Raw genomic sequence first — 15,276 nt, 5'->3', positions numbered from 1 at the left:
CCCAATTCATGGCCTCTTCAGTTTTCAAGTGTGAGTGTTCTCTCCCACCACGCTCTAATTCCTTGCCCAACGTAGGCCCATTAAATCAGTAGAAAAGGAAGAGGGCAACCAGATCATATTCTCTATTTTAAAGAAGTTTACGGAACTGAATACTTCACGTCCAACCTTCTACCCTTTGCTGTGAAAACATTCTGATTCCTTATAACACCATGGGAGGCGTTAGGAATTGTCTTCTGAGGAGGCAGATCTTTTGGTCGGTCTCGGATCTGTATTTTGACAAGTCATTTTTTTGGCGTGTTCTGTTTCTCAGAACCGAAATTCCTGTCACAACAACCGTAGAGTCTCGCAAATTTTGACAGGTAGATGGCTATCTTATAGGTGGCATTTTTATTTTTTGTCAAAAAGTTGAGGGGCAATTCCCCCCCATAGCTCCGACCATTTATAATACCAAGAAGTCAATCCTTCATAAAACCCTCTACATCGCAAAAGTGGTTTTGAAAGTCCATTTGTCCCATCGTCCTTCTGTTCATTGACCTAAAGGCGAGAAAAATGAAACAACATAACAATTCCTTAAAAACAAAGTTTATTTTTGACGATTTCCTTCTTTAAGTTAAAAAAAAAAAAACTATGAGCATGCCAAGTTTTGAGTTTCTATTCTGATTACAAATACCTAAACATGTAATTCTTTTATTGGAAGATAAAAATATTCACTTCTGGCAATTTTTCTGTAGGTTAGTCCTGAGAGGCTACAATCATGCCAAATTTAATCAGTGTAGTTCTACCGAAAGTGCCTAATAATTATTATGGGTATGGAAAGTGTACCATTTAAATAACATAGGGAAATTTTTCAGTTCCCTATAAAACTCCACTCAAGTTGATTTTTTAAAACGTTTTTGGTGATTTACTTAGATAACGCTTTCAAAAACCTTCAAGCATACCGAATTTGAAGTTTTTATTCCAATTACGTAGAATATGAGATTTTATGTCCAAAACAAGCGTCCATTTAAATAATATGAGAGACTTTTTCATCCCTCTCTTTACCTTCTGAAAATGTAAAAAATACAATCTTGACAATTTACCTGTTGGTTTCTCTCCTAAAACTATAAGAATGTCAAATTTTAACTTTCCACGTCAACCGGAAATACTCGTGAATTTGTGTCAGTGAGTCAGTCACTTTATATAGCTTTATACAAAGTGGGCAAAATGTCACGAAGGGGTTATAACTGTGAATAACTTTTATTTATTTATTTATTATTAGTTTCCATTGATATTTCACAGACTTAAAGACTAAAGAAGGCAGATTGTTTACAGTTATGTGTAGAATATAATCTAAGGTAAGTGTCCATCATTATAGGCCTTACAGATACAGGCCCTATTTAGCACATGATTCATGATAAGTGTAAACACTTTTGGTCCGAGTGTCCGTATTTCTACACTAATATTTTTGGAAAGTGTATGTGAACCACAAACAATATAACAGCTCAATTACTATATTCGTACAGAAATACAGGCATTCAAACCAAAAGTGTTGACACCTGTCATGAATAATGTGCTACACAGGGCCCGTATCTGTGAGGACCATAATGGCGGACCTAGCTGAGATCATATTCCATACCTTAGTGTAAACAATCTTCCATCCTTGACCTTTAAGTCTGTAAAATATCAATGGAAACTAATGATAAATAAATTTAAAAAAAAAAGTTATTCATAGTTATAACTCCTTCGTGACTTTCGGTCCACCCCATATATCATAGCGTCGAAATAAAATATTTTGAAGCAACAATTGTCAGTATCATCTTTAGCTATTAGAATATGTGTTGATCCTCCATATCATACATATTTGTAGAGTTATTAGTCGTAAAGTATGAAATTTAAAAATCTTCCTAAATACTGCTCCAAAGAATTTGATACTAACAAATGCATTTTAAGTAATTTATTTATTTTTTGTACTTGTTTACTTAGAGAAGTGGAAGACGCCACTGCCGCGTTGGCCGTAGTTCTTCTTTTGTTTGTTCTTCCTGCTGATCTCAACTTCTTGAAGTTTAATGCCGGTACGTAAAATTAGGCCTATCATTTCAAGATGTTTTATTGTTTATCACATTCTGAAAATTTCTTTTAGGTTAATAACCATGATATTGTAAAAATATTAGTAAATGCAGTACAATTTATGAAATAATGTATAGTTGTCGACAATCAAAATGATCTAGCAATTTCTTTTCATCATTTATGATGACACAAAATGAAAGAGCTTTCAGTGTTCTTTCTGAAAATTTGTACTTTAAAAATACACTTTGTTTTATTGAAAAACAGTTATACTGTGAAGAATAACATTTATTTTCTTTGACGAAGAAATACTTGATAAAAGGCAATTAATCGATTTTTGTTCCCAAATTTTGTAAGATCTGCAAAATCATCAGCAACAACCCTTGCGCTTCGCTCTCCTGACATCAAAATAATGTTAATGTGTTCTGCCTGCGTCACAGCCATGTTATTACCTGAAATGATAAAAAAAAGTCATAACTTCGTTATGGTAGGTCATAAGCAAAAATAAACCCAGCATTATATTCTTGAGAAAATTTCAGATGAGAACAACGTATATAACATATGGTTTCCATTTAAGAAAATGAAATTCGATTCAAAATGGCGGCCATCGACATCACATGTAATAAAAGTTTTTCCCTCACCTGTACTACTAATCTACAGTGTTACTTTTGCAATTCTTTTAAAATCCTTCCTTTTATTTATGTGTTTCTACATTTTTAGACCACTCTACAGATGTTCCTAGTTGATAAGTAATTTTCAAGTAACCTGTTCTAACATGCATATACAAATCTCTAAATTTAAAGAAAATCAATAATTTGCCTTTAATATATCATACAGTAGTGGCGGCAATTGGACGTTAAAAGTGTGGGGGAGCAAGACATGATCTGAATATTTGTATATCAATGCTAGTTTTCCTGGTTCATGCTAACACTTTGTTTGACGGGGGATTGTGTAACTAATAAGATACTATATTTTTTCAGGTTAAAATACCTTATACCGTATTTCATGTTTTATTAAGTAAATTGATAAGAGCAACGCAAATAGGTACTATCTCTTTGTACTCTTAAATAAAGAAGGTGTAAAAAGAGATTTGGTTCCTTGCTCATGAACATCTTAAAATTCTGTCTGGAAAGCTGTGTGATCAGATTATTTAATAACAAATATACAAAACAAATAAATAGAAAGGATAATATTAATCATAGTAATGAATAATGAGGCTTGTTTTGCAAAAGTTGAATTGAAACTGGATTAATGAACAACTTATATTTTTAATTCCACACATGCTAATAAATGTATGTTATTACTCTTAGAAAATGAAAGGCAGTAAATATTACAAGCATATGCTACGACATTTAAAGAAATATTTACATTTGCAGCTTCCCAAAACATGTTTGTTGCTATTAGATGCAGCTTCACTTTCTTGGAATACATCAAAAGTTAACAATACTTAGAAAATAAATGAAATGAAATCTTTGAGTTTTACGTCCCACGGTTATGCCGGTTAGGCTAAAGGAGACGGCGACAATGAGTAATGAATGAAATGGTGGAATGAAAGTGGGAGAAAACGGGAGAACCCCAATGAAACCCACGCACACGGTGTTTGTCCACCACAAAGTTCACTTGGCGGGGGCTGGCATCGAACCCGGGACCCCAAGCACCTGAGGTGAATGCTCTACCACTGAGTAACAATACTTAGAATCACTCCACACTCCAGTTATACAAAATAATCCTAAAACCTAGAATTATGTTGAATTCACTAAATTTGATTGTATATACACTCGTACACCCCTAAACACACCACTCTACTCGTATATTACACTGTAACACAATGGAAAATGTAGAAGTTGTTTCTTATTATTCTTTTTAATCAATATTTCTTACTATTAGAAAGAAGAAAAGACATTTTAGGAACTGTCAATTTTTGTGCAATTAAAGAATAACTTCTGAAATACTTTTCTTTTCTTGCGAAATATTATCTCAATTAGTTTCAAAGCGGCTGATTAACATATCGAACCCTTGTAAGAAGAAGTAAAAGTACACTGGAATTATTGCGCTCCGATAGGTTAATTTTTGAGACATTTTCTGTGGCAATTAAAATGTAATTCCTGCAGCCTTAACTCCACAGGAAGACAACCAATACGTACTCACGCACCGGCAAATATTATATGACATCATTTTTTCTATGAATCAATAATACATACAATAACTTTACATTTCGAAATTAATCTATATACATTAATGTGTCACTTCAAAAAGTGGGGGAGGACAACTGCCTCCATTTACCCCCCTAATCGCCACCCATGCCATACAGTATAATAATAATTTTAAAAAAATGGATATTTAAGTTTTGAGTTGACATTTGCGGAAAATTTTAGTCAAACATAGTTAATTTTATTTAGCTTAACATCCCACGGTTATGCAGCAAGGCTAAGGTATTAAAAATACAGTAAATAAATTATATTCTCTATAATTAATCACAACTTTTGGATGCAACATTGATTTGGAAATAATGGCTGTTTTAAGTTACAGTGAGAAACATAACTAAAAATTACTTTCATGTTAAATTCACTGCTAATCAAACAAAATCCAAACATTACACACTAAAACAGATAACACATTGAATTAGTAGGGACAATAAAACCATTTAAAATATATATATATATATATATCTTTGAATCTTAGCATATTATGGTTTAGAAAGTAGATCATCGTGAAAGGATTACAAGTGATTTGTAATTTAATAGTGCAACACGGTATTAAAATAACAAAATAATCAACAATTTCTTCGCAACCAAGATATTAAATAAAAGATTTAATACTTATAATTGACTTATTATATTTCAAGGATTATAATATTATATTTCAAGGAACATAAATTAGAAGTTCTGGATTATATCCTTTGACGTCAATACTCATTTGAATAAAAATTATGATTTCATACAGTTAGGACATAAATATCCAAACTAAAATAGTGTGCAAGGAATTGCAAGAACACATCCATAAATATAGTATACACATATTAAACATTGAGAAACAAAATAAAACAAGCATTTATACAAATGTGCATGAAAAATAAATAAAGACAACATTTATACAAATATTTTGAATTGCAGTAATATTTTGTTAGTATGTATTAACTCGTTTCAATGTTGACACACACACAGTGGTGGATCTAGTCCGGGGCTGTGGGGAGCTAGGACCCACACTTTTTTGAATAACAAAATAATTTATATATTTTTGAAAGTTTATAGTAAACTCATGATATACCTCATAGTCTGGATTCTGGCTGCCCCGCCCCCAGTTTTTCCCTTCTTGATCCGCCACTGGACACAGCTTCTGTTCAACTTGAAACCTGCGAGAAATCATTGGGAATTATCAAAATTATAACTCTAAAAATTCTGAAGAAAAAAAAAATCTCTACTTTACAGCTTGGCAAAATTGTAAGACTTAAAGATAAGACCAGATAAATATTGTACTAATAATCTTCAAACAAGTGTAACATAGGTCAAGGGTTGAGAAAGTTTTTTAGTTGTATATTGAATTACATTTTGTATATATAAAAAATAAAACTTTAGCTGTAATGTATTTCTTCCTTGTCTTTTAATAGGTAAAAGTTCCTTCCAATCCAGTCCTGCATTGATCACGTGGAAAGTGATTCACCAGAAAGTTCCCTGGGGACTGGTTCTTCTTCTGGGTAAGATTTACCAACAAATTCACACTTTTGTAATCTAAATTATAATGTACAGGGTGTCCCAATAAAATGTGTACATTGTTTAACATTTTTTACATTTTACATTTAATGTTACACTTTTTAATAGCTCATAACTGTTAAAAATAGTATTTCCAGCACCTCCCCATTACCATCGCGACGCAACGTTAAGAGCCTATCTTAACGAACGCCTACCGAATAAATGGATTGGATTAAGAAGCAATATCGAGTACCCCCACGCTCACCGGATTTGACTTCTGTGGATATTTTTCTGGGAGGCCATGTCAAGCACAATGTTTATAGCACGAGACCAGCTACAGTCAATGAGTTGAAAGCAGCCATTGAACATGAATGCACCTAAATAATAATTGCAACGATTAGGAACGTTTGGATTCCATCCGTGAGCGTTATCAGCTGTGTTCGGACTACAATGGCCAACAAATTTAACACTTTCAATAAATGACTTGTTTCTACATTTGTTCACATTACATTTGAATTTTGAAACTTTTTTCGTATCATAATAATTAATAGTGTTACAGTCATTCAAAAAGTGTATATATTTTATTGGAACACTCTGTTGTTAATAATAAACATAGACACAAAATTTGAAATTAATTACACAAGATATGGGGATGTTGCCTCCTTGAGTTTTGAAAGGTTTTTGGAAGTGCATGTCAAGACATACTAATTTGCTTACTTAAATGTTATAACACTTCATATGTTCATATTAAATACTATATTATCTGGTATTATAGATTATTTACTGTAGTTTATAAGGATACGCGCGTGAATAACTGTTGTTTTACATGATATATTATGTGCCCTCGTGTATCAAAATATTGCGTATTCGCTACTGAATTTGTGTGTCGGTCTTTTGTCCCCCTTGGAATCAGTATTTTACCCCCTTGAAAAAGTCCTGCGGACGTCCATGCCTGGAAGCCGGGCTGAACAATCTCTTAAAATTTCCCTGTAACTGCAAATCATGGCTAATCGTGGTTGACCATAAATCTTCGTCCTCTGTATATCAGGGAGTTCGCATTAATGGCTCAAAATATTCAATCTATCAGTACTAAATTTTATTTAGCCTGCCCATAGCGTCAAGGGATAACATGGGAAATTATAATCAGAGCTATTGGATCTTACTATGTTCTCTAGTCTCTGTTGTCTTACTATGTTTATTAGCTTGACTAACAGATCTACTAAAACATATGCTCTTTTACTCCCGTCCATTTCGAGAAACAAAGCATATCGAGAAACAAAGCTTCAGGAAAGAAAGAAAAAATGTTTAACCTGTATTCGTGCATTTATTTAATGGTTTAAGTAATAGATAAAAAAAAAATAGATTTTTAATGTGAGTAAATATTAGATTTTTAATGGGAGTAAATATACTTGCTGTTACATACAGCCTATCGTTTAATCTTGAAGTTGATAATATTGACGTAGTGTATACGTGTAATTTCATCTATAATTATAGTATAACAATATTAAAAATCTGTGCTCGATCATCTTTGGAAGAGAGCGGAAGTATTATCGGCTATTTTGCCTAATGTGAGAGTGTTGTTGTGTGTTTCAGTTTAAAAAAAAAAAAAAAAAAAAAAAAAATCATCGTTTTAACAGTGAAGGATTACATGCAGAAGCAGAAATATTGCGGGAAACATACGAAGCATTTTCTCCTGCACCAATCATTGAATACTCGTGCGCGGAGTGATACAACTCGAGTTACGCGGTTTGTTTTTGAAGGGAGCAAAGGTATGTGAAAAAGCGAATAGTGGCTTTCACGTCTTCATTAACGTGACGTCAGTTTGTCTCACGACTGTGGGTAGATGCGGATTATTGGGGCACCGGCCTGGAGTTGAGTCCGGGAGTGGATATGAGTTCAACGCTCTAACCATAAGACTATGGATCCCCTTCCGATACGTATTACATTATCTTGATATCAGTTATATATTTCATAATGAACAAAATTCTTGTATTTTCACCATAACCCGTAAGTGAAAGGAAGACAATATACGTATTAGAGATGTGAGTAGCAATTTGGACAAAGATTAAACAACTGAGAAGGACGACAGTATTCACCGAAACTATTTAGGCTCTTAATAAGCATCCTTGTTCTTAATTAATTCAATATCATGCGACAAACAAGTACTCTGACTTATTATTTCTCCAAATTATTGCTAGCTCTTAACTACCTAATGAATCAAGTTATAAATGTAGACTTATTTGCTTGCAGGAGGTGGATTTGCCCTAGCAGAAGGCTGTAAACAATCAGGATTGTCCACCTGGCTTGGGACTCGCTTAGAGGCCCTCAATGTTCTTCCAGCGCCTGTGATAGTCATCATCATCTGTCTGATGGCCACCATGATAACTGAAGTCGTATCCAATGCAGCTGTTGCCAATATTTTGCTTCCAGTATTAGCGGAGTTGGTAAGATAACCGTTACAGATTGCATCATAAAGTAATAACACAGTATTATGATAAGCATATACATTTGTTTGGCCAAAACTAAGAATTGGGGTTGTTCATTGAAAAACTTTAAAATATTTATGTAGAAGTCTAATATATAAATGCGCTTCACTAACGACAAATTAAAGTATTACAATTGGTTATCCCAAATGAACAAACATATTAGGACGTTACGGATAGCTTTATTATTGTAGAGAATAATCTACAATATGTCTTAAAAAGACCTAAGAAACGTTACTATGTTATCAATTAATTAATTATCAAGTGAGAAATTCATATCTTGAAAGCTGCTCAAACTACTTTCATAAATTTTAAATTACGTTTTCAGGTGCTAGATTTATCTGGTCTCGACTTTAGGGAAAGTTATGTATGGGCCACTTTGGGAAAGCTAACATTAATCTACTTTGAATAGGGAAAGCCAACATTAATCCACGTACTTTGAAGAGGGAAAACTAACATTAATCTACTTTGAATAGGGAAAGCCAACATTAATCCACGTACTTTGAAGAGGGAAAGCTAACATTAATCTACTTTGAATAGGGAAAGCCAACATTAATCCACGTACTTTGAAGAGGGAAAACTAACATTAATCTACTTTGAATAGGGAAAGCCAACATTAATCCACGTACTTTGAAGAGGGAAAGCTAACATTAATCTACTTTGAATAGGGAAAGCCAACATTAATCCACGTACTTTGAAGAGGGAAAACTAACATTAATCTACTTTGAATAGGGAAAGCCAACATTAATCCACGTACTTTGAAGAGGGAAAACTAACATTAATCTACTTTGAATAGGGAAAGCCAACATTAATCCACGTACTTTGAAGAGGGAAAGCTAACATTAATCTACTTTGAATAGGGAAAGCCAACATTAATCCACGTACTTTGAAGAGGGAAAACTAACATTAATCTACTTTGAATAGGGAAAGCCAACATTAATCCACGTACTTTGAAGAGGGAAAGCTAACATTAATCTACTTTGAATAGGGAAAGCCAACATTAATCCACGTACTTTGAAGAGGGAAAACTAACATTAATCTACTTTGAATAGGGAAAGCCAACATTAATCCACGTACTTTGAAGAGGGAAAGCTAACATTAATCTACTTTGAATAGGGAAAGCCAACATTAATCCACGTACTTTGAAGAGGGAAAACTAACATTAATCTACTTTGAATAGGGAAAGCCAACATTAATCCACGTACTTTGAAGAGGGAAAGCTAACATTAATCTACTTTGAATAGGGAAAGCCAACATTAATCCACGTACTTTGAAGAGGGAAAACTAACATTAATCTATTTTGAAGAAAGAAAACGAACATTAATCAACTTTAAAGAGGAGAAACCAACATTAGTGACCCCGCCTAGCGCTAACGCTCTCGCCTTTGGTGTGAGCGGTCCCGGATTCGATTTCCGGTGGGGGCACTCGGTTGAAAAAGTGTAAACGCTTTTTCAGACCAGCCATCCTGAATGAGGTTTTTCCTGGGTTTTCCTAATTCACACCAGCCAATTGCCGGGGTGGTACCTAACTTATAGGTCCCAGGCTGATTTCTTCCTCCCCCTTCCCCGGATTGTGTGCTCACCGAGGGACGTCATCCCTCAAAACGTGACGGGCTAAATGGCCATAGATGCTGACAGCCCAGAAATCTCAATCCTAATTCCTAAACCAACATTAATCTACGTTGAAGAGGGAAAATCAACATTAATCTATTTTGAAGAAAGGAAACCAACATTTATCCTCTTTAAAGAGGGTAAATTAACATTAATCTACTTTAAAGAGGGAAAACTAACATTAAACTACTTTGAAAAATATTTATAAATCTACTTCTTCCGAATCTTAGAAAGCGATTTCACTAGGTCTTGACTTCCGAAAAACTCAATCAATTATGATTTTAGCCAACCTCATCAGGGAAGTTATCTTTGGAAAAACTCATTTAGAGGATAAAATTATTTACTGCAACTTCTGCAACACTGGACAAAGATCACGGCCTTCCAGGCACTAATATATACATATAGTATTTTTGAGTTCAGTCGTTCCATAATGAAGTTTGAAAATGACTTACAATGGAAATTTAAACATATTTGATTTTATATCAATTATGATTAATTAACAAAGAAAATGAAGCACACTGCCCATTATTTGCTCATATTTGGATGATCCGGACGAACTCTAAACTGTAGTCACCTTCGTTTTCACAAACGTAAATTCATTTAATTCCTTCAAAATTATTAAATAAGATTTTTACATATAATATTCCATTCTCAAGATGACGTCAAAAGGCGGTTAGTTTTATTTCATGCATCCAAAGATTTTTTTTTTTAAATCGTAGGAGATCTTGGGAACGAGGTTGGCGATTAAATTGATTATTTATAAAATATGGGTAGCGAAAAGTAATAAATTTAATCACCAACCTTGTTCCAACGACCTCCTACGTTTTAAAAAAATCTTTGGAGGCAAGAAATAAAACTAACCGCCTTTGGACGTCATCTTGAGAATGGAATATTTTATGTCTCATGTTGTGTTATAAGGATCTAAATAAATGACAGTCAGGTATGGCAACATCCAGCAAATATGGAGGATATGGTAGAACTTCTCATTGTAACTGCCTAACTATTTCTTGAGTCAGTCTTGCAGAATGTGTTTTTGCACTATCGTGCAGCACAACTGTTTTTTTCCAGGCCATTTGCGTAACAATCTTAGTATACTCGCTTTAACTATTGACAAGAGATGGCTGCTGTGATAGTATGGCCTTGTTCCGTGAATTCGTAATAAATAATTCCATGCTATATCCCATTCAACCCACAACAAAATCTTTTGTGTATGAAGTCCATCTTTAATCGTTAGAATTTGATATTGATTTGGTGAAAGCTACTGTTGCTTGCGTTTGATATTCTTATACACCACCCTTTTTTTTTTTTTTGGTCAGAAATAACGACTCGTTCTAAAACGGGATAATATTATTGTCTAGTCAACAATGAATTGCAAATTTCCTGCTTCTGTGCTCTTCATGGTTTTCTGATAGTTCCTGCGGCACCCATACATTTTATTCATAAGCCTGGGTAAGATTCTATAATGCGTCACCATGTTGCATAGACCTATACGTGACGTCTCTTCTATAATACGTCGCCAGGAAAGCTTGAACAGATATTTTCTATAATGCTGTTGGACAGTTGACCATGATGAATTTAGTTTCTCTGCTAATTTTTGTATTGTTTGTTTTGAATCTGATTCAACGAGTCTTCAGATCATCCTGTCTAACATTTGAGGCCTTCCAAATTGAGGACAGTTTGAGAGATTAAGATTTTTATTCGGAAATCTAAATCATTGCTGACATTTGTTGATCTTCAATACGTTTCATGCGTTCAACAAATGATTAGCATAGGTTCGGTAGTAGATGCAATGACAAATATTGTTATTCAGCTTTAAAGACTGCCATCTTGAAACAAATAATCTGAAATTCAAACCAAAGCAATTTTTAAAGTACAACAGGATGTCTTTATTTTTTAAAGATCAATCGTATGTACTCATCTCTCTTTTATTTACATGACAACAATGGGCTACAATGAACTTCTCGTGTTACAGTTGTTACTTATCTGTACTTACGTATATTGATACATTAAAAATAATTCGTTAATGAGAATTTGCTCTAAGTATAAAATTCTATTTAATTGCAATTGGTAATTTTCTTTAATAAATTGACCAACTAGTAAATATATTATTTTTTATTTTCCAGTCTTTAGCAATAAAACAGCATCCTTTGTACCTGATGATTCCAGCAACAGTGTGTTGTTCTTATGCATTTATGTTACCTGTGGCAACACCACCAAACGCTATTGTTTCGGAAGCCTCAAGAATGAAGAGCAAAGAAATGGTAAGTTCTTACTAAGTAACTTAGCTTAGTTAGTCGAGCAGATTTGCGAGAGAGGAGAACCGTAACAAGTGGTATAAGTTTTCTTTCTTTGATTTTTATTATGGAATGGAATGTCCTCTTTCAGATTTCGAGTAATGTCTTTTTGACATCCTTGGGCGATTTTTAGTATGACGTCACAGTCACACCCAGGGCCAGCCCTAGGCAATTTGCACTAACCTTTTCTCTAGAAAGAACAAATCTTAAAATCCACGATTATAAAATTAACAATGAAGGGGATGGAAAGTGCACTCGCACTCAGAAAGGCCTAAACACTACAAATACAATCTAATTGTGTCTTTTTTCTCTTTAAATAACCTATTATATTAGTGAAAACTAAAGCAAACACACTTGGAGAGGATAGATAATCATGTTTTTTTATAGAATTCAATATCGAGCTTCAATCTCAATATATCTGTTTGCAATTCCAGTGTAACTCTTTTATCTTTGTTTCTTGATTTTCCTTCTACTTCTGCTAAAAAAATCTAAAAAAGAACTTATTTCCAGCTTCAAGAAACAAAGATAAGTAGAAGACAAAACTAGTTTTAATATCAAAACTGTGATAACTAACTAAATGGAACACAGGTTTCCTAGTGTTCGAGTATTGAGTTCTTGTATTTGATAACAATCAAGCAGTTCATGCTGAGATTTGTTTTAGCACTGTACATGTGACTTTGAACTAGTACAACCTAAACATGATTTATGAATAATATTCAAATAGAAAATTTAAGTATCATCATCATGAAATCTGTTTCCAACAAGAAATATTTATTTTAAATAATATAGTTATGACAGTTTTTTTTTTTTTTTTTGCCGCCCTGCACGTGTTGTACATATGGTAGAGTCGTCCTTGGTCTCACCTATCTATCTACGTACTAAATGATGATGGGTAACTTTAAATATCTATAACTCAGCAATTATACACAGTGGAAAGACCAATTTTTGCCAAGCTACATATAGTCGGAACTTTCCACAATTTAGAACATTTTCGTGCTCATTACAGTGGTCTGCGCGTTACAAAATTATGTATGATTACATAGGCGCCGACTTAGGGGGAAGGGGCAGGACACTTTTGGCCCCTCCAGTATTTAAAGGTGGGGTCCTAGCCCCCTCAATATAATCCAGTCGAGGAAGAATTAGCAAAGAGAAGCAATAATTTCTGTCGTAAACTTCGTCGTGCCTTTAATTCAATATTAGGAACAGCCTTCTTATTCGGTAGAAAATGCCGTTTTCAATACAGTGTTTTTAAATAGAGCACGAAAGCTTCAACCAACACTCTGGCAGCACTGATATGAAAAGTAAAGATGAATGTGGTGCCCAAAGTTGCAGTGAAGTTCTCAAATTTTGATCTTGAATTTGTTTTAATGCCTTTATGCGAATTTGACTTCGGTCGTGAATTTCGCAGCGGTGTAGCGGACCGAAATCTGGGGCAGGAAAAGGGGCCTTCATCAAGCTCGCAGTTGATAGAAAACAGTTGAATATGATGATTTATTTATTCATTGTATGGGGACCCCCCAATATTTTCTTCAAGTCGGCGCCTATGTTTGATTATACACACGATATTAACACTATCAACAATTGAGGAGTTATATGGTCTAGCTACAAAGACTCTTATCGTATCCTGATAAAATTTATACGAATCCTCCGACAAAGTATACTCCTTGAAACTAAAATGAGTAATGAAAATCGATATATCTGTGACGGTTATGCATGAATATGCACTTAATATCTGAATTTTTATATAAACGTTAACGGTTTTTTAAAAATAATTTTGATGCGTCATTTATTTATTGAGATTTTAAATATAAAATATGACATATTCTTATTTCCATCTTTCCAGATGAGAGCAGGTTTCATCATGAACCTGATCTGCGTATTCGTTTTGATTGTATTGGCTAACACATATGGTGTTTATGTCTTTGGATTTGGTGAATTCCCTGAGTGGGCGGAAAAGTACATCCGAAATAATAGCACAGGCAGGTGATCAGCTGCGGATATGAACGGTGTGATATTTCTATCAAAGGCCGAATCGCATTTCAGCTTGACCGGTATTTTATTTTAACAAGACGATTGCTGACGATGAAGAAATAGAATCTTCAAAGTTAATGTTCTTTTTATCCTAGATCAACACATAAAATAAAGTATCATTAATTTTAAAAAATTAACATTGTATGTAATTGTAAAATAAGCTATGGAATTCATATGAATACTTCATATCAACACAGACGTATATTAATCGTTAAATATTCCACCAGTTATTAAAATATATTTACAATTTTATTATTCATTTCGTCAATTTCATACAGTAAAAGATTTTATTATTGTTGGTATGATACATTATTTATGTTTAATTTACATGCAGAGAACGCCACTGTGTTATTTTAACTTACTTTACGGTCAAACACAGAAGAAATAAATGTGTACTCTACGAAAATTTTAGTGTGAGATGAAAATTTTATTTATTATTTAGAAGTACAAAATGTAAGATGAAATTTTGTTTCAAATCTGAAGTTCATAATTTTACTAGCTTTAATATATACTTCAATAGCTATAGTTCATGACATTTGTCACCATTTTTATAACAGTTGACAGTAATTTGATCTAAAATCATATTCCTTTTGTGAATATAAGGTGTTCTTTACTATGTTCTATAATTTGTTCAGATATTGTTTGAACTAAAAAAAAACTCACCTCTGTTACATTACAGTCAATCAACATTTTAAGCCTGTAAGGGTGTAAACAATTCGAAATTATAAAACTGCCAAGTTGGCGAGTTTCCGAGATCGAACATTATGACAAATTATATTTTAGACGACAACAAAATATTTACATATTACTTTTACTCTCTGACATTTTACTTAAGAACGTATGCAAGCATGGAAATTTTAGTGCAAGACATTCCTTTTGACTTTGAAAGGCATTACTTATAAGTTTTTTTTTACCAAATGGATAATTGCGATTTCGTTTCCTATTTTAGATATCATGCAACAATTATCATTACCGTATTTTTGATAAAATATTTTAAATTAGTGTTGTTGCCTTAAGGTGAAGAATGGAACTTCCTTGAGGTGTTAAGAAAATGAAACTTAAGTGTGTTGCTAAAGTCTTCCACGGTGTGTAACATCTAACATGAAAAGAGGAAGTAATTAGGATA

The 15,276-nt window shown here is 33.4% G+C and overlaps 1 protein-coding gene across 1 annotated transcript in view; it reads left to right on the top strand.

Annotated features, from left to right (window-relative positions):
• LOC145692720 (Na(+)/citrate cotransporter-like) overlaps window positions 1-15,060 on the top strand; it is a 117,207-nt gene extending 102,147 nt beyond the window's left edge. Inside the window, exons 8-12 of the mRNA XM_081768141.1 lie at window positions 1,963-2,051; window positions 5,651-5,737; window positions 7,983-8,176; window positions 11,949-12,086; window positions 13,963-15,060. Coding sequence (XP_081624267.1) covers window positions 1,963-2,051; window positions 5,651-5,737; window positions 7,983-8,176; window positions 11,949-12,086; window positions 13,963-14,106 — 652 coding nt within the window. The 3' untranslated portion in view covers window positions 14,107-15,060. The remainder of the gene's footprint in view (window positions 1-1,962; window positions 2,052-5,650; window positions 5,738-7,982; window positions 8,177-11,948; window positions 12,087-13,962) is intronic.
• Window positions 15,061-15,276: the final 216 nt, after the last annotated feature.

Source organism: Thermobia domestica, chromosome 8 (assembly GCF_964235325.1).
Source record: "Thermobia domestica chromosome 8, izTheDome1.hap1.1, whole genome shotgun sequence".
Taxonomy (NCBI): Eukaryota; Metazoa; Arthropoda; class Insecta; order Zygentoma; family Lepismatidae; genus Thermobia; species Thermobia domestica.
Note: the sequence above shows the minus strand (reverse complement) of the source record. Positions and strands in the feature narration are given on the sequence as shown.